The 22463-nt window shown below is 51.3% G+C and overlaps 1 protein-coding gene and 2 long non-coding RNA genes across 3 annotated transcripts; all 3 read left to right on the forward strand.

The window, feature by feature from the left end:
- Positions 1-128: 128 nt before the first annotated feature.
- On the forward strand, positions 129-7162 carry LOC138685747 (uncharacterized). Its single transcript, XR_011325176.1, has 2 exons — positions 129-301; positions 5603-7162. It is a non-coding gene; the product is annotated as an uncharacterized lncRNA (long non-coding RNA).
- A 1307-nt stretch (positions 7163-8469) lies between these two features.
- Positions 8470-11920, forward strand: COPS7A (COP9 signalosome subunit 7A). The gene is made up of 8 exons (XM_069785997.1): positions 8470-8715; positions 8860-8935; positions 9503-9591; positions 9667-9869; positions 10346-10451; positions 10795-10946; positions 11306-11371; positions 11693-11920. The coding sequence occupies exons 1-7, from the start codon at positions 8554-8556 to the stop codon at positions 11343-11345; spliced, it is 828 nt and encodes a 275-aa protein (XP_069642098.1). The 5' UTR covers positions 8470-8553; the 3' UTR covers positions 11346-11371; positions 11693-11920.
- A 4531-nt stretch (positions 11921-16451) lies between these two features.
- LOC104326011 (uncharacterized) lies at positions 16452-22407 on the forward strand. Its single transcript, XR_011325175.1, has 3 exons — positions 16452-16732; positions 17122-20442; positions 20619-22407. It is a non-coding gene; the product is annotated as an uncharacterized lncRNA (long non-coding RNA).
- Positions 22408-22463: the final 56 nt, after the last annotated feature.

Raw genomic sequence — 22463 nt, forward strand, 5'->3', positions numbered from 1 at the left:
CCTCCCTGTGTCTCTGTGTGTGTGTGTCCCCTGCCCCTCCGCCCCGGCCCGGGACCCCCCCCCCTTGCCCCGGCGGCCGGTTGCGACGGCTCCTCCCGCCCCCTGCCCGCCCGCCGGACCTGCCCCCCCCCCCCGCCGCCGCCGCCGCTGCCCGCTCCGCTCCGCTCGGCTCCGCTCCGCTCCCCCGTCTCGTCGGTTATTTCGGGATCTTCGCAGGAAGCGATTAGGTTGCCATGGAGAGAGGTGTCTCCAAGGGACCCGGCGCTCCAGCTCGCTCCCGGCGAATGCCACCCCCGGACCGGTCCGTCCTTGGGGGCGGAGGCCCCCCCCATCCCATCCACCCACCCACCCCTCACCCCCCCCGGGATCCCCCTCCCCCGGGTTCACCCCCCCACCCTCCCGCCTCTCCGCCCCGCAGCGGTTCCCTCGGGAAAATGCCCCCCCCCCGCATCCCCGGCCCCCCCCCCGGTACCGGAGAGGTGGGTGGGCGGGCGGCGGGGTCCGGTGGAAGCTCACGGGCAGAGCCGAGCAGCCCACGCGTGGGTCGGGTGGGACACAAGGGTGCTGGGGGAGCGATTTTTTTTTGGGGGGGGGGGTCCCGTCCAAGGTGGGTTTCCCCGTTGTGAGGGATCACCCGGGTCGTTTGAGCGTGTCCCCAAGTGTGTTTCTGCCAGGGATGGACGGATGAGTCTGGAAATGGTAGGGATGTGACAGCGAAATTAAAGAAAGAAGCCGATGTGCCTTTGAGGGGCCGGGCGTCTTACAGGGAAAATCTCCCTCCACCATCAAGTACCAAAGAGAAAGCACAGTCCAAATCAGAAGGGAGCAGCTGAGCAACCGATGGGCGAGAGAATAAAGTCAATGACAGAAAGACGGTTTCCACTCCAAGGTCTGAAATATGAGGAAGCAAGAAAGTAATTTCCTCAGATCCCCAGAAACAATCAAACTTTTCATCATAAAGCGATGAGGAAAGACTGTGACTGACCCTGGGAAGAAACAGAAGGAAAGAGCAGAGGCAGCACTGAGCTGTAAAGCAACCTGCCACTGCATCAGGAATGGACACGGATGACGACCGGACACACGGTACCAAACCTGAGCACGGCGGGATGCCCGGAACAGGTCGTGCCAACTTTGGACAGGCACCTGAGTGGGCTGAGTCTGTTGTTCTTCGTCAGGCCTCCCGCGAGCTCCCGCGCTAATGAACCAGGCTCATCCCAGCTTTCCCGTGTCGGAACGTTTGAGCCTTGCGCACGTTTTTGTAAGCGTGTTTGGGAGAGTCAACAGGTTTTTCGCGTGTTTGTTTGGGCGTATCGGCACGGGGCTGCGGTCGTGTTAAGGCTCATGGTCAGTGGGAGGTCGGGGCGTGGGAGGACGGCGCTGCCGGGGGACATGTCACGGTCTGGGTTTGTGTGAGATGCAGTGCCATTGTGTGTCAACAAGCGTGCACACGGCTGAGCCCCCCGGCTTTTGTCCCCTTCACGTACACGGGGCTTTATGTCAGAGATTATCCAGGCTTCCGTCACGTTCTCCAGCCTTTTCATCTCTAGCCCTCCCGGGACTGGTACAAACGATCTGTGCGAAGCTCGCTCAGCGAGCCCTCGCACACGCATCGCAAGAAACCACCTGTACAGACGTGGCCGGGGACACGGCGGTGCGGCGCGAGCCGGCGTGCGGCTTGCCTTGCTTCTCTGCGCTTCTCCTCCTGCCTTCTCACCCTGGGGGTAGCGGAGGGTGGAAAGCTCTGGAAGGGGCTACATCAGCCACATGGGCTCTTTCTGACCTTTTCAAATCCTGACGAATGTGTTTAGTATAATTGGGAAGCACAAAACAGACGAGAAATTTCAACCGGGGAAAGGTCAGTTAAAGGGCGAAAATCCAAATGACGCAAACACTGAAAATCCCCCTGAAGAGCAAAACCATGGAAGGAAGCAAAAGGAGCCGGAGATAGGCGAGAGAACAAGGAGGAGGATGTTGTACGGACCAGGGAAACCCTGGGAGATGTGGGGGGGAGTCAGGAAAGCCATCGAGGTGATGGGAACAGCGAGCGCAAGGCCTGATGTCACTCTCTTACGTGATAGAAAGGGAACTGCTTGTTTGGAGCACAGGTTTAGACAAGCAGAGCGGCAATTGGAGGTACTCTGGATGGGGTGGGCTCAAAGGAAAGCTAACGTAAAATTACAGGGAAATTTGAGGGGAGAGATGGAATCAGGTGGGCCGATGGAGGAGCAGTTCGGTAGCTGTGGAAAGATGAGAGTGACGCTCAGTCTACAGTATTACTCTGAAGGTGTTAAGGCGAGGGTGATGTGGTGATGGAAAGAAGATGGAAATGTAAAAATTGCCTCGGTTTGGCCAGGATTTGGACCAGGATCAGTGTATGTCATGTGAGGACAATGAAGTACCTCCCTGCCCGGCCATACCTGGGAAGGGTATGAGGCTTTTATTTCTGTCTGGCAGAGTCACTTTTAAATCATCATGTACAGATCATTTACACCCAAGAGTCCTGAGGCCAAGCGGCCCACTGCTGCTGTTTTTAGCGTTGTTTCCTAATGGCGGAGAGACCCACATGGTTGCCCTGCTATCTGCAGAACTTTGTCTGTCCGTCTGACTGCTAGTTGCCGTAGGTTTGACAAAAGAACGAGAGTCTAAAAGGTAAATGAGCTCCGGTAAGTTGTATAAAACCTGGCAGCCTGACAGAGGAGAGAGACGCTCTCGGTGCCTGTACTGGAAGAGAGCCCGCAGCCATGCTGCTGGGCAAAACCTCACAGGTCGGAGCAGGACAGCCAGCAGGCCAAAAGAATTAAGCAGAAAATATTGGGAAAGCTGTGCATGTTAGAGAGGGGTGGAGGAGGAGCCCGGCGACATAGGGTATAGACCAAGGGGAAAGGACTCACGGATGCGGCAGACTGTGGGAAGGGTGTCGTGAAGATACCCTGGTTGAAGGTACGGTCGCGGGAAGTACAGAACATATAGGAAACAAGTCCATAGAGAACCCAATTTCCTCGGCCCTGTTGCTCACCAAACAACTGGTTAATAAGCTCTGGAATATCAGAGATGTCCCAGAAGACTGGAAGAGAGCTATGCCCTGCCAGTATTTGTAAAGAGCAAACAGAAGACCTGAAAGTTTCTAGGCAAAGCAACAAAGAGCTGATATGAGATTCTCCAGTTAATGCCAATCAGCCCGATTTGGAGAAAACCGATTTTGCTGCATAAACTTGTTTTGTTCTTGTCAGTCTTTGATGTGACTACAGGTTTGTTTGGAAAAGGTGATGCCTTAGATCTATCCAGGCTTCTGGAAGCATTAATACCCCAAAGCATGCTGATGAGAGAAAAATAGCATTATGCAATACTAACAGAGCAGGAGGTTAAGTGAGCTGGTTAACTCCTTTTAATGGCCTGCAAACGCAAAGGAGGTCGTCCCTGGAAGCCCACCGGTGAGTGGCAGTGTTTCTATGTGGATGCCCAGGAACGAGTCCTGGGTCAGGTATGACTCACCATTTTATTCAGTGCTTGATGAGCAGATATAGCTCTTTCTGACACAATTTACTGAGGACACAAATATTGTTAGAGTGTTAAAAATAATGAGGATGGGACCAGCACAGAATGACCTACTGCACTGGGTAAGGTGGTCGTTCTCATGAAACTTCTTACAAGATAGTCGAGAGCTCATTGTACAGGCAGGAGCAGGAAAAAATGTCCGAATCTACAAAGAACAACTTCCAGTCCTGAAAAGAGGTGATCTGAAAAGGATTTAGGGACCGTAACGGGCAGAAAACCCAACATAAGGCCAGTGGGCCAGGCTGCAGCAATGGATCTGAAGTGATCCCAGGCTGTGCAAAGACAGAAGTAAGGAAGCAAAGTGAGGAGATGATTAAACCTCTCTCTGTGTCTGGGTAAGTTCCATACTGGAAAACTGTACACTGCTTCATGCTCCATATTTTAAAAATAACTTTGAATCAAAGGTGATCCGAAGGCTGGAGATCTCAGTAATTTAAAGAGGTCAACCTGTTTAATGTATCAAAAAGCAGAACGAGACATGATTTGCTTGCAGTATCACTTCCTTCCTGGGGAAAAGTCTACCAGGTATTCTGGCAGAGAATAACACGAGCCAGTCACTGGAGAGTGATTAATCACAGGAACAAACTACCAAGTGAAGTGCAAGATCCTCTCTCTTCTGGAGTCTTTGAATCATGACCAAAGGCCTGTCTGGAAGACAGTTGCCGGTCTGCAAAATCCTGAGGGCTGTGAGAGCCGATCGGAGGAAGAGTTACCGTGCAGTTACTCCCTTTTTAATCTCCTCTGTAAGAGGCTGATATTGGGCTGCCTTTAGGCATAACCAGGTACGGGTCTTAGGACCCTGTGTGCATTAGCCCAGCACAAGTTCTAGGGTTAAAAGCCTTCTGGATTGTGTTGGTATCCAAGCGGTTCACCCCAGCCTCCTTTGTCCTTACAGTGTTTTTGTCTTGGGGTCTGTGTTACACACAGTTGTGAAAAATCAGGAGATGTGACCCTAGCTATGTTTGGAGAAGGGCTGGGGAAAAAATATCACCAGCGCTTTGACAAGTTATTTGGATTCTGCGGTGGTGAAGAGAGAAACAACCTAGAATGAGACAGTACAGCTCTCCAGGCTTTAAAGTGGGACAGTGAGCGCACAGGAAAGAAGGTGGATCTACAGTACAAAGAGAATGGAGGTTTCTTCTGGAAAGATCAGAGCGAGATCAGAAGAAAGAGATGATGCCAGGGGTGGTTACAGTGAGAATTAGAAATCCCAAACATTCAGAAATAACAACGCAGAACCTCCCCATGTCACAAGATTTATCGTAAAATTATGAAATGTTGTAAAGCCTTGCTTTCATCTGCATTCTTCGCCTCCTACTTCCGACTCTTTAGGTTACATGAAAATCACATTTCACAGTCTCCCTGTGACCATAAAGGTAGGCGTTTGCTTTGTGAACAAAGTGAAAGCATGGGAGTTAATGACTCCAGGAGTCTGGAATTTAATCTCAACACCCGGCACCCCGATCTAGGCACGAGGCAGAGACTTTGCTAAGTTATGAGGATGTCACCATGCACTCTCACGAGGGTTCGCGTCTTTTAGGAAGATGATGACCTTCTCATTCGGATTGCTCAGGATCCGATTCATTCAAAGGACTTTCTGTTCTTTGCCCTTGTTTTAGCTCTATGCAGGACAAAGAAGGAGCAGACAAAAATGTGGGGACCCGGCACAGAGGACGTAGGACCTCAGGATCGGAGTGGAGGAGGAGGACAGAGAGAGCACCATGTAGCTAGGATGCTCCGGCTGCCTGGCTTTATCTGGCTAATAATGAAAGGCAGCAAGCGTGTCAGAGAGTGTGAGAGAAACAGATCAATAGAGAGATAAAACTGAGATGGAAGGAGCTGGCGAGGGGGTGGGGAAGAGAGTAATAAAACACTACGAATCAGCAGGGTTACGGCTGAACTTGATTTGAATGCGCTCTGCGCTGGTGTAAGTGAATACAGCAGGTGTAAGGCTATGGTGAATCAGACCTAAATACAGAAACAGAGAGGGAAAAGTAGGAAGGAGGTAGTCCTCTTGTTAATACTGCCCTGTAACCTGCCTTCACAGCTCTGACCCAACCTTACAAGCCCTGCTTCTCCTTTAATCCTGCTATATGAAGAAGCCCAGACTTTGCTAGCTCTGAGAATACAGATTCATAGCCTTTCCCTGCTTCCCTGGGCTACCGTGATCTTCCGCCTGTCCTGAAGACGTGTCTGTTGGGTAAAAAGTGTCTCGGTCACGTTTTACCCGACTGAGTGCAGGAGATGCTCCTTACCACCTCCTTCACCGAGGACCCGGGGCAGGACAGCTTCTGACAATGCCCTGAACCGCTGCCTCTGGGGCACTTTTCTAGGAGAGATGATTGACTGCGCCCACGCGTACGTACCAACAGAAGCTGACCAGAGAAGACTCTTTGTTCAGCTCCAGATTTCTGAGGCAAATGAGACTAAGACATCCCAAAGGTAAGGGGACATCAGAGCATGTGAAATGAAAACGTGCTCTACCGGCACAGGGCTGAGGGTCTGGGTGCCTTCCCCCGTCAGGGCACCCGTTTGCCTCCCTGGCCCAGGCACTCAGAGACATTTGGCTCCTTCTGCCTGGAATTAGTTTTGAGTGACGTCCATCTAATTCTAGTGGCACGGCCACTAATGTTAGAAGTTCGGTTTTCCACACCGACCATTGCTGTCTGCACTGCTCCCTCCTTCTGTCAGCAGCCTCAGCGTGGAGACCAAGCACTGAAGGGTCTCAGGGACTGAAGGGACCCTAAGAAGCGGTAGGGACAATACATGTGGCTGTTCAAATGAGCTCAGAGCAGCCTCTCACTGGGAGACGCCATGACCTAACTCCCCAAGGCAGCCACAGGTTGTATTTTCCAGCTCTACAATTGCATTTGGAGCAGTACAGTACCCCAAAGGAGCCTTCTCCACGACTCAGCCACAGCAGCTGCGTGAGAAGAACTAGAGTCAAAGCAAGTGATGAGAAGAGAGCTGCTGATACTGGCAAGTAAAACCTTAACATAGACTTTACCCAGGCGAAGATTTCAAGATGTTATGTTTATTTCAAGATGTTAAGCTTACAGAAGCCTGGCAAGGCACAAGTCAACTGCCTTTAATACATGCGAAACTGACCAAGCTGAAGTCCGATTCCCTTGCGGGCAACCATGTGCTGGAGTGCAAACTTGCCCTGACAGCGCTAAGATCTTAACACGCTAAAACCGTGTTGCCTGCACAGACTATATTGGGCTCCCATCAATTTGTTGCCTCCTTTGCTTTCAGGGAAAAACCTCCTTGACTTCGAAAGAAGCCAGCCATGAGGAAGCTGGTGCCGGATTGGAAACTCTTGGCCAAAGAGCTTAATGCTGCTTATCGAAAGGAGTGTTTGCGGACTGCGCTCCTCCCAGTCCCCCTCGCAACTCACCTCCACCCTCCACATGATTTACACAAGACAAGAAGAGCGATGAAGGTTTTTTCCAAAATGACCCTCACTTTTTAGTCCTATCGTCATAAAAACAGCTCTTTCACCTAGCACGGGGAAGCGTGCCCTCGGTGATGCCTCCTGATCGCATTACACTGACTCATTTGCCCACGAATTGATACTTAAAGCATACCATAAACATTTCTATCCTTGTGGAGTGTTTAAACTACCTTTTTATGGCCATACCCTGCCTGCATCAGGGACGCATTTCTTGACAAGTGCGATGGTTAATGATTCAGCAGATAGTAAAGCAATTTTTTTCGCCAAAATTAATGCAGTAGAGGAGGGGGTGCACGCAGGGATTTAAAAAATGCATAGTTTAAATACATAAGTACAGTGCTTTGCAACATAAGATTTCTTACATTTACATATCCCCCAAACGCCGCCCAAAATAGTGAGATCTTAATGGTGTGAAAGCCGAGCAAAGACGAGAGCAATGTGTAGGCACACGCAAGGTATTCTGTGCACCTCTTTTAATTCTGGAGTGGTCCTTACAGAACATATCGCTGAAATACGAAAAACGCTGTGCCATATAGCGGCGTTATGTTTTCTCACCAGTTATTTTGACGTAAACTTTGTACGGGTAGAGAGTATCCACCGAAATGTATGGGGAAAGCCACAAATACGTGGATATTCGCGTGGCGCCCGTCACCGTTAGGCCGGCTGCGGCTCGCCGGGTGCATTTTGCGGGGAGTTTTTGATGGAAGACAGGTGGCAAAAGAAGACAAGAACAGCGCGTAGGTGCCGGCGGCGAGCAGGACGAGGCTGGGAAAAAAGCGGTGGGAAAAGGGGAAGGCGACGGCCGGCCGTTGCCTGTGACCAGCGTGGCCGGAGCCGGTGACGAACCGGTGGCCACCGTTAACCCCGGGGGGGAGGGGGGGTGGCTGCACCCCAAGGCCCGAGGCCCAACCGGCCGCTGGAGGCCCAGGGCCCCGAACCCCCGGGGTCTGCGGGCCCTGCCCGGGGCCCTGCGGGACGGGGACGACGGGGACGCGCCGAGGCTGGGCCGCGGGCGGGTGAGGTAATGGCCGCCCCGCCGGGCCTCAGCGCGACCCGCCGGCTCGCGTCAGGCCAAGCCAGGCCACGGCGGGCACCCGGCGTGGGCCTGCCTCCCGCCTGCCGCGCCCGGGAGACCCCGGTCCCGGTCTCGGTGCCGGTCTCGGCTGCGGTGCCGGTGCCGGTGCCGGTCCGGGCGCTCGGCCGGCGGGGAAAGCGCCGGCAGGCCGCTCCCGCCCGGCCACGCACACCCCAACCGGCTGGGGGCGCCCTGGCGGCAAACCCTACCCCGCCGCTCTTCTCTCTAACCGACCAATAGGGAAAGAGGCGGAGGCGGGTGTTAGCGCTTCCTCTCCCAATCCGGTAGGAAGGCGCGGCGGAGTCGGGGAGTTAACGCTACCCGGAAGCCGCCGCTCTAGCGACGGCGGTGCCATAGAGAAGCGGTGGCGGGGCGGGGTGGCGGCTGAGCCGGCCGGCGGCGGGGCCGGGGCCGGGACCGGGGTCTCCGTGGGGGTCCGTGGGTGGGTGGGTGTGCGCGGCGGGGTCCCATGGCGGCCGAGGGGAAGGTGACGGGGCAGAGCCAGGAGCAGTTCCTGCTGCTGGCCAAGGCGGCCCGCGGCGCCGCCCTCGCCAGCCTCATCCACCAAGTGCTGGAGGCCCCGGGCATCTACGTTTTCGGGGAGCTGCTGGACATGCCCGCCGTCCGGGAGGTGAGACCGGCCCCGGGACCGGGCCCCGGCCCCCGCGGCCTCCCACCCCTCTCCCACCCCGCCCCGGGGTCGGTAGGCCCGCCGGGCCCTGCCCGCGGCCCCGGGGCCGGAGGGTGATGGAGCCTGACCCTGTGTCCCCCCCAGCTGGCCGACGGCGAGTTTTCCCCCGTCTTTCGCCTCCTGACCATCTTCGCCTACGGTACCTACGCGGACTACTTGGGTGAGACCGGGCCCCGGGGACGGAAGGCGGTTCGGGGACCCCTTTTCCCTCCCCGTGACGGCGGTCCCTCGGTGCCGGAGCCCCGAGGTGTTGCAGACCCTCACCCAAACTGCCCACAGCCCCCTTTTGCAGCAAGAGCCGTGCCTCCGTCGCTACGGCCCGACAGACGCCTGATTGCGCTTTGGGGCCGAGACCGCTGGAGTACCTGGCAGTAATTAATGCTGCCATTTGCCAGCTGCGTGGGGCATTTCCAAGAACATCTTGACAGAGACGTTTTTGAGGGGCGAGGGGAAAGACTTAGGTATCCACTGGGACCTGCAGACCCGCATAAATAAGGCGCGGGACAGCTAGAGAGGATGACTTGAGGCCGAGGGGAGGAAAGGCTGCTCAGAAAAGGTCCTTTGAGCTGAGAATTGATGGGGATGGCTTGGCAAGACGAAGCATCGCTTGGGGGATTGGTGTGCAGACGCTTTAAGAAACGGGCATGGCGCAGATGCTGCTGCGTGGGGATGGGAAATGGAAAATGAGGCATAAATTCTTATACTCTGTTCTTTCCCCTGACGACAGCTGAAGCAGCAAACCTCCCTCCCTTGACAGAGGCTCAGAAGAACAAGCTGAGGCACCTGTCAGTCGTCACTCTGGCTGCCAAGATCAAGGTAGTGGCCCTATTTTTCCCCAAGTCCTCCTTCTGCTGGGATTACCTCATGCTAGTTACCGTTGTGTTTCCACAGTGCATCCCCTACTCAGTGCTGCTGGAGCAGTTACAGCTGAAGAACGTCCGGCAACTGGAGGACCTCGTGATTGAGGCTGTGTATGCAGATGTGCTGCGAGGGAGCTTGGATCAGCGGAACCAGCGCCTGGAGGTGGATTACAGCATTGGGAGGGACATCCGGAGGGAGGAGCTAAGCACCATCACCCGCACATTGCAGGAGTGGTGAGGAGGAAGCCCCCAATACTAACACCCAAAAAAGGTTGCAGGAGTGGCCGGTGGCTTCCCCGGATCCTCTGTGTGTCGCCGGGGGGTAGCGTTGTGAGGTGGCCTACTCGATCCCCTTTCCCAAACTCCAACGGAAAGTAGTTTTCCAAAATAATTTTCCAAATTCCCCTGTTTGTTGCTGGAAGGGTGACGGGACCACAGCAACGTTTGCACAGTCCTGGCTGCTGGCAGGAGGCTTGCTGAGTATGTATCTGTAGTTCCTAACCTAGTGTCGCTCTGTAATATGTCCCCCCTCCCAGGTAATAACGTCACTACGTTATTACATTGGACTCCTGCTCCTGTGTCTTCCCTGCCTGGTGTAGCTGTCACCTTCCGGTCTTTTTGGCTGCTAGAGTTGAAATCTGTCATCTTTCACATTTCTTTCTATGCTGTGTAAATTACCTGGCCTGTTCAGTTCTGCGTCTTGTCTCCAGGTGCCAGGGCTGCGAGGTTGTCTTGTCAGGCATTGAAGAACAGGTTAGCCGAGCCAACCAACATAAAGAGCAACAGCTGGCACTTAAGCAGCAGATAGAGAGCGAGGTGAGTGGGCCGAGGAGGGAGCAGCCAGTGCCCCTCGCTTTAAAATAACTAGAACCAGTACCCTGTGGTTGTTACAGTCTGTGCTCAAGTGAGGCATTACCTTTTCCCTAGGCCAGACCCCCCCAGGGTGCTGTGCCTGAAGAAGAGTCCTAAATCAGCTTAATGCTCCCCTGCGGCGCAGGGGGCTGGACAGCTGTTAGCTCTTTTGTTTGACCTGAGCTTGCAGCTCTTCACTCCAGGGCTTGCTTTAAAAAAAAAAACCAAACACAAAAAACCACCACAAAATGAAAACGAACTAAAAACGTTGGGAAATCCCTTGGTTCTTGCTTTTTTGCTGTTGCAGGTGGCAAACCTGAAGAAGACCATTAAAGTGACGACAGCAGCCGCTGCAGCAGCCACATCCCAAGACCCGGAACAGCACCTAACAGAGCTCAGGGAGCCGGCCCCTGGCACCAACCAGCGCCAGGCGAGCAAGAAAACTTCCAAAGCCAAAGGGTGAGGAGTAGGGGCAAACAAAAAGAGCTACTCTGTGTGTGTGTGTGTGTGTGTTCAGAAGGTGAACTGAGGGAAGCCCTGTTTCGGAGCAATGAGGTTACTAAGTGCAGGGGTCTGCTCCCTGGACAGGGGGTGGTCAGAGATGTAGTCCCAGCTGAGCATTTCTGCTGCGAATGTGAGGGGAAATCTGCGGCTCTTGGTCTGAAGCAGAGTTCGTAAGCCTTCCTTGTGTTCTCCTCTTGTGAAGAATGTCGGCCACTCTTCTTTGTGTGTGTTTAGAAAAGGAAGTGGGGGATGAGCCTGAGTGCCCACTCTGAATTGTTTGTTTTGTTTTTTTTTTTTTTCCCCTCTCTCCACAGGCTCCGGGGCAGTGCGAAGATTTGGTCTAAATCAAACTAGTTGGATCTCCCTTCACAACTGGGAGGGTGAGAGGAAGAGATTTGAGGGATGGAGGGGTAGCAAGGGTCCCAAGTGTGATGCTTCTGAGCTCTTCCCCAAGATCCATCTTGCCACCTAATTCTCCTGCATGTTTGTTCTCTTTACCATCTTCATGACTGACTTTCCAGGCAGTGTCTCCCTCCTTTTCATCACAGCATTTCACACTCTAAGCTTCCAGCTGTATGCGTTGCCGTTTCCCCTACCACTCAAGCCCCTATCGCCACGGCCATGTCTTTCTCTCTCCCTGTCTACTGACAGGTCAATTTAAAGAGCCATAAAACTGTTGTCAGTCACCTTTGCACCCACAGGGCATCACAGAAGCTTGGGAAAAGTGTGCTGGTGCTCAGCAATCATTTTGGCTCTATGAGACCCCTGGGATACTTTGCTCCAGGATGCAGCTGCCATCTTTGATTGTTTAATCTTTGTTTTGCTAGGTGGGAGGGTAGTTTTTGAAGGGATTCTTTTAAAAATATATAAATATATTATAAATATATATAAACAATAAAAATACAGATCTATGGACATATCTATACAAACTTGTGCTCCTGTGGTGGCGTCTCTTTGTCTCATATACCGATTCTGTATGCTCTAAAGTAAGTCGTGATATTGAGAGCCTCTGTCCCGTTTCTGGGTGGAATAACCTCAAAATACTCACTTCCTTTTCCAGAGGGTAGTGCCACGGTAGCTCTATTGGGACCAGAGTCCATAAAGCAGGAAAGAATGATAAATCTTACTTAAAGAGTTTCTTGTGTGATTGATTTGCATCTGGAACATTCAAAAGAGGTGCTTTTCAGGTAGTCTCAGAGGAAGGTGCAGAGACTGAGGAAAAAGTTCACATTTGTGTCAATACTACGTGCCCATGATCCTGGACAAAACGGAAAGTGATGTGGGGACTTGTCTGACAGTTAAAGGTAAGAGAGTCAATGCCCATCTGGGTGAGTTTTCATAGTATAGACGCTGCCTGAGCCATTCTCGGGTGACGTTGGAGTCTGGTCAAAAAAAAAAAATTTAATGAAATTGACTCCTGTGAGATGCCCAGAAAAAACCCTCTGATTCTTCAGAGGATGCATCCTTGAGGCTGGCTTGAAGCCAAGTCAGATGGATGCGAGTGTCACACTGCTGTTCCATGGTGGTATACGCTGATGTAAATGTAGATTGACACTGTGACTCCCACCCCAGCTTAGTTCTGCCTCTTTCCTTGTGCCAATGCTAAAATTTGATTCCCTGAACCTGGGTTTCTGGGCGTAAGCAAACTGCCGAAAAATTAATCCAGCAAGGGAAAGTCCTGATCTTTGTCTGCATGGAGGCTTTTTCAACTCCCTGGCCTGGGTGAATTTTGTTCTGGGTCAGACAAGTGAGAGCTGGAGCTGAGGCAGTGCAGGTGGGAGCAAGCTTTGTTGGCAGGGTGTGTGTGAGGCTGTGCTTGTTTTAGTGGTAGGCAGGTGCGATGTCATCTCAATACTCGAACACCACAAAATGCTGGCTTGTGCAATATTGCTGTCTTACTAATTCTGGGCCGCTGTAATGCAGCACTAACTTTCAGTGGGAAACCCCTGTCACCTGAATCCACGGATTCATAAAACTTTCAAGCAGCTTCCTTCCCTGTGCGTAAAGTCACAGGGCAGGGATGTGCCGAGCTGTCCTGGGGTGACTGCTGTCACTGGCTGAGCTTTCCAAGAGCTAGGGCAGCTCCACACCTTTGCCCTATCCTGTGCCCCAAGGCATCAAGCCCCTTAGCTGTAGTCGTCTGGCAACAGAAGTTCCGAAAAGGAGAGGTTTGGCATGAAGTTGCCCAGAGGAGAGATGCAAATCTGGCTGCAGGAGCGCATAAGGGGCCAGCTGAGCCAGGCTCATCTCAACCCACCGAGAGGTCTGACTAATTTGCAGCAATAGGAAGTCTACTTGACGAGTCCCGTTTTCCGTAAGTTGCAGGGAGGGTTTGTGACAACGCTTCCAGCTTTTGTTTAAATTACCTTGAGCCTTCCTCCCGCTGCATCACATCACCTTCATCTGTCTCTCTCGGTGAGGAAAGTCACCGTGCTCGCTGTGTTTGCGGTTGCGCAAAGCAATGATGTCTGTGCGCATCAAGATTCCCCTGCTCCCTGGGAAGAGCTAGTCTGGGACCGAGATGCCAACAGGGGAGGTGGTACCTGGCAAGCCCTGAGCACCTGCCAAATGTCTGGCACCTCACGCCCTTGAAAAGAGGAACCGCTTGCAAAGCTGTTGAGGTGTGAGGCAAAGGAGCAAGAACGGGCTCAGGATGGAGCTGAGCAGCCGGATGAAGCGTGTGTCCTAACAGCCGGCCGAGGTCTGGCGGGAGCTGGGCTGGACCTGTGTCCCCTCCAGGGAGAGCTGAAGTTACCAATAATGGAGGAGGGTATTTGTGCCCTGCAAGAGTCCCACTGTCGCTTAGGAAGAGCAGCTGCAACAGCTCTTTGTCCCAAGTGTCTTGGCTCCTCCGACCTGTTGGGTTTTACTCTCTTTAAGCATGTTGTGGCTATTGGGCACAAAGGGTCTTTTTAAACGCCCTGAATCCACAGGTTTCAGGCTGCAGATCCCGGGAGTGGAGTTGGAAGCATCCCTGAGCTGGCACTGGGAGCTCCATACGGGTCGAAGGTGATGCACTTGCGTGAGCGCCCTGTGCAGCGCACGGCAAGGCAGAGCAGCGCCTGACCTCCGTACACACGCTGGCATCGGTCTTGTGGGCAAAAAAACCCCGTGCATGGGTGACAGCAACCAGAGTGTGGACCAACACAGGGTCCTGCAGGGGCTCACCACACCAGCCCTAGGCTGTGCTGAAGCCCCGGGCTTGGATCCTCACGGCTAAATCACAGCCGGTGCGAGTCTGCCTGTGTCCTGCCATAACTTTTTGTGGCATCGGGCTTGCCCTCCTCTCTGAGGCTCAGCTCAATTCTCTGGTAGCGGCATTTGCCAAGCGGAGCCGTAGGCCTTGCTTCCCCTTTCCCATTCTCTTTATTTGTTCCTCTTGAGGCTAGTTGTGTTGCGGATTACAGAAGAGTTTGGGATTAAGTGTATTTGATCAAGGGGCACCTGCACAGCTCTGAAAGTGTTCTGTTTTGTTTACTTTTCAAAGGGAACACCTTTTAAGACCTCCATTAAGAAAAAAGAAGCAGAAGGTAGCAGACAAAATTACTTCAGACCTTTGGTATGACTGAAAAATAAATGAGGTGTGCAGTGCAGAATGAAAATACTGCTGCAAATTGCCTTGCCGGATGGCAAACAGCGGGCAGGAGCATAGGTTTCCCTTTGCCCTTCACCTGAAAACCATGCTTTTTATTTTCCTGCTCACTTCAGCCGTGACACTGAATTTCAGTCAGAGAGGATGTGAAGATTAATTAATTAGTTAACATTTGTAAATCACTTTGAAGATGGCAAGCGTGAGATAAGTACTGAGCATTATTATAAGTTTTCATTTTAATTTTAAATGTCTTTGTGTTTTAACCCTGTTTTTTCCCAAAGAAAAGACTGAGAAAACAGACCCTGAGTAGAGCAGAACAGAAATACCTGGACACATGACACCCTAAGCCCTGGCAAAGGAATGAGGTTTAGGGGATTATAGAAGAGAGGGTATGGAGAAGTGTTCGTCCCGGCTTGAGGAGCAGATCTGCCAGCCCTAGCACGGGAAGTGTAAGGACTCTTGCACAGTGATTCATTGCAATCCCTCTTTGGGTCTCGCACGTGGGGCTTGGACATCTGGATTCAGGAAAGGGAGGAGGTAGGACAGGACCTGAATGGCTCTGTCGCTGTGACTTTTGCCAGCCACCCTGTGCTGAGACATAACCATGGATTCTTATTGGGAATGGGGGTTAATGATGGTAATTCTCCTTATTGCATTACTAGGAGCACGATTTCTTGTGGGGAGCTTGCTGCTCCCCTTCTTGAAGGTGGCGGGGGTGTCAGACAGCATGGTGCCAGCAGCCCAGTGTCTGTGGTGGTGCCTGTCGGTACCTGGTGAGTGGGGAGAAGCGTTAACAGCCGGGCAAGCGCCCTGCAGGACTTGGCCGAGGTTCTCCCCATCCTCCAGCGGTTTGTGCTGGAGGACCTGTGAAGGTAGAGGTGGTCTTTGTGCTTAAGGGCCCTCAGCAGGGCTCCCCTCAAAGGGAGCCAACGTTTTGTTTATGGGGGTTGCTGAGGCCACCCTTGCCTCTGTCCCCCGAAATGAGGTATTTAAGGGCTTGGGTTTTGTTTGTTTGGGGTTTTTCTTGACAAACAGGAGGGCTGGTGCGTATGAGAGTATCTGTGTGGGGCTGTGTGCTCCCCCGAGCTTCACGTGGGGATGCCTCACCTCTGCTCCGATGGGGCATTCGCTCACCTTCCCTCCGAAGGCTTTTTTGTGGAAGGTCGGTGCCTGACAGTCTGGTCTGTTGGGTGAACTGACCCAGACGGATGGGTGTCCCGTTCTGCTTCCCGCGGGGCCGTACCTTCTCACGCAGGCTCCCTGCCGACAGCAGCCATGGAGGGTTGTGCCTGCCTCTTGCCACGGCTGGACCAGCGCCCCCCCCCCGCCCTGGGATGAGGCCCTGGCTCTGCAGAGCAAGGTAGAGTAGTTGGAAGAATCCCACAGTCCACGTCAGCCGCTGCAAGCACATCTCTCAGATCTCTGACATCCTTCTTGTCTCCTTTATATGCCCTAGAATAGCTGCTCATTTTCCTTCTGTGACCCCTTTCCCTCTCTGCCATCCTCTCCATGGGCGTCTGTCTGTGTTCCCACCTGCAGGGCTCTTCTTTCCTCATCCCATTCCCTAGTACTAGTCACTGCTTAGCTGCAATACTCGGAAAAAACCACCTGCTTTCTCTACCAGTTCCTCAGCCACCCACCTCTTGGGTGTTTCTTTTCAGGGCTGCTCCAGTTTTCCGGGAGCATCCCTGCCGGTGCAGTGCAGAACTGGGCTGGATTTTTGTCTGCCTTCTCTGCTGGTGGCAGGCTCTGCCACTCCTGGTGAAAGGAGTTCATTTGCAAAAATTCTTTGTGCAATGTGCAATTATATTCATGTTGCGATGAATTCAATAGGTACCAAAATGTCAGCTGGATTCAAGAGCCGTGACCCTTATATGGGTAATGAGAACGTCCAAAATTACTGCAGCACTTGTGCGTGAGTTAAAAGCAATTCTACACCCTCCTGCTCTGAGGCACAAGTGAAGCCCCAGCCCCTTCCGATCAAGAGAAAATGTTTCTGGAGAGGCTTTGCCCTGTCTCCTGCAGGTTTCCCTGCATCTGCTGCTGAAGCATTTAGCACCGGCTTTGGGATGTGGGAAGATGGATGATCTGTTTGGTGGGAGCAGAAGTGAGAAGGAGGCTTCTGGTGACCGAGTGTGATCTCTTACCGGTACTGTCTCATAATCCCTTGCGAAAGCTTCTCAAGTACCAACCAAAAACTGGTTAATTTTATTGTCCTCACTAGTCCCCTTGGCAGGCTGCCCCAGAACCTGACTGCTGTAGTGGTTAGAAAGTTTTTTCTAATTTCCAGCTTAAATGGATTCACAGCTAGTTTATATTCTCTTGTGCCTGTGCCAGCGTGGCTTTAGCTGAAGGTGTTCTTCCTCCCTGGTGTTTATTTCCCTTGAGTGTAGACTTCACTTTGCTTAACTAATCAAACCAGCCCCCTCATACGTTGTGAGCTCTCTGTAGCTTGTAGGCTATCCTGGAAGCTTGCTCTTACTTGCACTCCAGATAAAGCTTTCTTGGCTAGAAATGAGCCCAGTTCTCTTCCCACAGGTGAATTCCGATCAGCATCTTGCACAGTAGCAGTACCGCATACCTATGGCTACTAGAAACGCCTCCCGACAGCATGTGTCATCTCGATGCCTCAGTAGGTGCTTACAGTTATTGTACGATTCACTGGTGATCTTGAGTCTGTCTTCTTTTCTGCTGCTTATAATCAAAGAGGGTCCAGTTTACAGCTAAGAAAGTCTTGATTTTAGGGCCTTTGTGCTTCTAACTTTAGTCCCTTTGCTGTTACTGACACCTTCAAGGCCACCTACATCCTCCTGCGCAATACTCTCATCCAACATGTCTGGGTTTTATTTATTTACTCATACATTTATTTTTTGCAACCTTTGATCTCCTTTTCTCTTATTAGTGAGGGATGGATATTGTGAGGCTAGTATCTCTACTTCCAGCTTACCTCTGATTGTTATGGCATCAACAGTTGGAGATAGGCAGTGTCTATTCTATTCCCCTTCCTTTGTATCTCCTCCCCGCCCGCCCAAGTTTGTATTAAGTGCTCTCATGATTTATAAACCCAGGCAGCCAAAACAGCCAGATGTGAGGAGACAGGGGAAGTAATAATAACCTAAGTGGAGTTTCCCCATGGGGATACTTTTTGAAGTGTTGTCTTTAAAAAAAGAAAATTCCCAGGAGGAAAAAAATAGTTACATTTAAGACAGGGCTGAAAAAGTCCTTTTTTTTTTTAGCGTGTTTTGGAAAGTAGAAAGATGTTGCAAAATCAAACAAGTGATTTTTAACCTCGGCCCGGTATTGAGGTCTATTTTAATTCCTGTTGTCCTCCTACACTGGAGTTGGTGCCACAGGAGTGGCATTTGCCTGTGGAATTTTACACTCCTGCCCCACAGAAGTGCACATTTGTTTCCCAAACAAACCTTTGTCCCCACGGACCGCTCTGTTTCCTGCAGCTCGCTCTGTGGTCCCATGTGCTTTGACATCCCCATCAAGTCACCAGGTCTCTCCCCCTTCCCACCCTCCCCTGCAGTCTAGCAGTGTGCCAGCCTGCTTTCCTTTCTGATTGATAGATTTTTAATCCTGAAGGGACAGGTATAATCACATCTTCTGGCTTCTCAAGTGGCCAAGAGCTACCTCACCCCGTTCCCGTGCCCGCTTTCCAACTTCTCTTTTGAGACACCCCATCTAGCTTTGGAGTAGCGAGAGCTGGAAACCCCAGGTATGCTCTAATGATCACACTCTCCTGTAAAGAAAGGTCTGCATCTCATTTCCAGTTCCATCATCAGGTAGCTGCAGGTTTTCTGCTAGGTTGAAGAGCCCTCTACTGTCAAAAGCCTCAGTCCCATAGAGGTAACGCCAGCCCGTGCTGGAGCAGGATGAGCTCAGACACAGGAGTCTTGAGCTCGTGATATCTTGTAGTGCCAGTCAGCGGCTCCAGGCTTCAAGTCATCCTTGTTTCTCCCTTCGAGAGTCCTCCTAATCTTTGGTGTCCTTTTTAGTGTCGTATACTCAGATTTCACACAATGGGTTCACTATTCTGATACAGGGGACAAACTTTACCTCCCTTCTTGGTGAATGCAGGCTAATGCATCCCAGTGTAACCCATCTCCACAGATGAAGAATTACGCAAGTGCCATTCATGTACTTGGTTGTCTCCCGATCCCCTAATTCTTTTCGGAGTCCCCCGGCATTTCCAGAAAACAGTCCTCCATCTTGAAAGAGCACAGACCACCTTTATGTTCCCAGATCAATGTCTTTCTGCCTTCAGTGCAGCCAGAAATACTTATTGTTTATAAATAACCACCACACCAATAGTTACGGACTGCTCTGCGCATCTCATCTTTTTCCATCATTTATCACTTTCATTGTTCCTTGGGTCCTCTGAAAGCTTCATCAGCACTGGTTTAATATCTTCTTTCAGATCATTAATCAAGTTACTAATGAGCATTTGTTTCAGAACAGCATCCTACTCGAAATAATTTCGTATTCTGGGGTCTCTTTTTCCCCTCATTACTTGAAATCTATCAGTGAACTAAAATGTGTAAAACCGGCCCTTTTGTTGTTTTAATAATTAATCTCAAATCAGAGCATGGTCTTGTGTGGCTAAGTAAGATACCTTGTGCTGGTGTAACCTTTAACTTTAGGTTGCTGTCATGCCTTTGTTAACCCAACTCATGATTTAATCAGAAAATACTACATTAAATGTTCCTGTTGGACCGGAACAATTTCAAGAAAGTGAGATTGAGAACATTATGAAAACTGATACATCCTTTTATTTTTAAATTTAATGTATTTTCCATCTCTTAGCTTGACTTTATGTCAGTTTACCTGGTTTACAGCTGCAGATAGCATCTCATTTACTGTTTACAAATATGGGCGCAAGGTTAACTTTCCCAGGCTCATCGTACTTCCCCAGTGTTTGCTCTCCAAAGCTTTAAAAAGGACAGTGAAAGGTGCACAGAGCTTCCGACAAAACTAATTAAGGACAAAGTTCCCACTAGCTCTAATGGCTCTTACTTTCATGATAAATTTTTGAATATGGAAAACTGAATATACAGCAAACAATCCCCCTTACGTTTCTATTCATGTGTAGCTAATGTGCTCTCATCTGAGGTTCTATCATCTGTCTTTCCACCAGTGTTTCCAGCCTCTCTCCACCTCATCCTGCCCACCTCCCCTTCCTCACCCCCCCCTTTTAAGCACAGCAGCTCCCTCCGTCTCACTCCAGATGCTCTACTTACGCCTTAGCAAGATGCCGAAGTACCACTGAACTGCATTGCTTTGGTGCTTCAACTAGTCCCATCTGAAGGTGACAGCTGTGGGAGAAGGAGTGAGAACGGATTTTGTCTCCATCAGATGGATAAGGACGACTTGGAACCACGCCCTGCGCATCTTAAACGAACGCCGTTTGACTTTCATGTTGGGAACATCCAACCTTCTCTTTCTCCATCCTGCTGGAAGAGCTGTCACAGACATCTCACAAACGTAAGAGACTCATCCCAGGCCTTCCCCTTGCCCCCATACAGCAGGTGGTCTACTTTTAACAGGAAACCATTTCACTTGGAACTGTAATGGGAAAAAAATTAACCAGACGTAGGTGTGGTCTAAATGCCGAAGTCAGGGTGGTGTAACAGAGGTGGGCTTTCTGATTGCGCCGGTGTTCTCGTTTTCAGGCAGCTCAGAGCAGTGCTGCACGCACAGACTCGGACACCTGCTTACAACTTGGAGCTTCTCACAGCTTGTCTAAAGACAGAGGAAGAGGACTAAAGCACTGGTTGTGCGCACATACCTTTTTGTGACCTCCGTGCAATTCTCTGCATGCTCTGCCATTGGATTAATAACCTCCGTCAGCGATCAGTAAGTTAATTTTCGTCAAACCAGGGTATCGGTGAAAGGGAGAGCCCCCCCCCCCCTGCCCAGCACAACTCGCAATTGCTCAGCAAAAGGCACCGGTGGCAGTCCATCTTACTCCCGCTGGGGTACAGATCTGCCCTCCCTCTCCTTGCCTTCACATTCTCTCCTCTTCTTTAAAGTCCCTCAAGCCACTGACCAAAAAGCACCGTTGTGCCCGGAGCCTGGAGCAGCTGAGAAGGCTCCTTCAGCAGAACCCTGAGCAGCAGGTGAAGATCAGCCTCCCAGGCCTGCAGGAGCCAAGGGAGGTTCCCTTCTTTGGGGAAAAAAACCCTCCTACTCTCTGAAGTCGGAGGTTAACACACCATCTCAGCCTCGGGACTAGCAATGGGGAGACCCTCCCAATACACTTCCCATACTTGTTTTTTGGTTTGGAATCTCTAGAATTCTCTCTTGGGCTCCTGTCTCTGCTTCCCAGCCTTAACACAAGGTCCTCCTCTAACTGAACCTCTTTTCCATTTCCCTAGACCACCAGAGCCTTGTCACGCCTGGAGAAGGCCAAGATCTTGGAAAGAGCAGCTGGGTAGATTGCACTCTGGCGCAGGGGGTGCAAGAGCACCCAACGCTCCCAGATCTGTAAGCAGGATGGCACCCAACATGGTGCAGAGGCTGAATCCAGATAAAAGGATTAGGGATTAGATCAAGATGAGGAATTCCATGCCCAAAAAGGAATGGATCCTCACATCTTAAAGGTCAAAGTTAATCCCCACCACCACCATGCCCCCATCTCACTGTTTTCTTTCTCAGACATCGCCTTAAAGCACAGCCAGGACTTCGCAGCTGGTTACCACCACCCTCTCGATGCTGTAAGCACCTTTTTGAGCTCAGCTGGTTCTTCGCTGGATCAAAACACCACGTCCCACCTCTCAGACCAGCTCAAGACCACCACTGAGATGAGGGCTGCCATTGCTCCAGTTCCTTCTTTCAAAGTCTGGCAACCCCAAGAGGACTCGTCTTCCACTAAACCTCTCCCAAGCCCTGCTTTTTTCTGTGTAGCTCCTCCTTCAGCCTTGCTCTCTTCAGGGCCTGCCCTGACCAGGACATCTCCAGAAACTCAGTCCACTCCCAGGGGCAGCTGGCTTATCCCCCTCTAACTTCACTGTCTCAACTGAGGTCCCTCCCTTCACTCTCCCAGATGCTGGGGAGACCTCTCCAACTTAGGAGCCATCACCTGAAGACCAGGACCTCTGCTGGGGTTTGCTATGTGACAAAACAGCACAGGGAAGTGGTGACAGAGCCTGCCATCAGCTAAGGCTCTGCCCTGCGCTTCCTTGAAGGGTGGAACACATGCAAACTCTGCCCTAAGCTTTCCAGGGCTGGATTCTGCATCCTTTTTTTCAGGGCAAGATAGTCCTCAGCGAGGTGTCTGTCCCTCTGTTAGGGCCCATACGTACAAAACGGCAAGATCCTGGCACACCACTTCCCCGTGTAAGTCATGCTTCAATTTCCTGCCTTCTGTTCTGAACGAGTTGATGAAAAGGTTTACGTCAGGGAACCAGCCCAAGAACCCAGATTTTCCCTGTCCTGTACTCCTAATGCCTCTCAAGTTTCACCTAATACTGAAGAAGTTAAGGTCATTCGCAACAACATTGGCCTCAGTTGCAGAGAAATAAGAAAATAGTGGAAACGTTCCCTGGCTGTGCAGGAACCCCAGAGGCCCAATTCAGGGCTGCACAGATGACCAGGCAGCAAGAAAGACCAACCAATCTCCCTTGAGTGCACAGTAAAACTACAGCAATTAAAGGGTATTTTTGCAAACGGTGGGTTCTTGGGTCTTCTTTCACAATTGCCATGTTAAGCATTATCTCACTTTGTAACTATGTGGGAAGGCTATAAGGCTATTTCCTGTAAGAAAACAAAGCCTTAGAATTAAACACCAAGTTTCTCCTGAGCACTTTCCCAAGGGTATGAAAGAGGTTACTTAATTCCACAGCAGGCACAATTAGGTCAGCTGAAGGTAAAGACTG

The sequence above is a fragment of the Haliaeetus albicilla genome, chromosome 6 (assembly GCF_947461875.1).
Source record: "Haliaeetus albicilla chromosome 6, bHalAlb1.1, whole genome shotgun sequence".
NCBI classification, from domain to species: Eukaryota; Metazoa; Chordata; class Aves; order Accipitriformes; family Accipitridae; genus Haliaeetus; species Haliaeetus albicilla.

Bases quoted from the DNA above. Each gene is read 5' to 3' on its own strand.
- COPS7A (XM_069785997.1), top strand. From the start codon at position 8,554: ATGGCGGCCGAGGGGAAGGTGACGGGGCAGAGCCAGGAGCAGTTCCTG. The intron at 10,452-10,794 runs GTGAGTGGGCCG...TTGCTGTTGCAG, and splicing joins AGCAGCAGATAGAGAGCGAG to GTGGCAAACCTGAAGAAGAC. The intron at 10,947-11,305 runs GTGAGGAGTAGG...CTCTCTCCACAG, and splicing joins AAAACTTCCAAAGCCAAAGG to GCTCCGGGGCAGTGCGAAGA.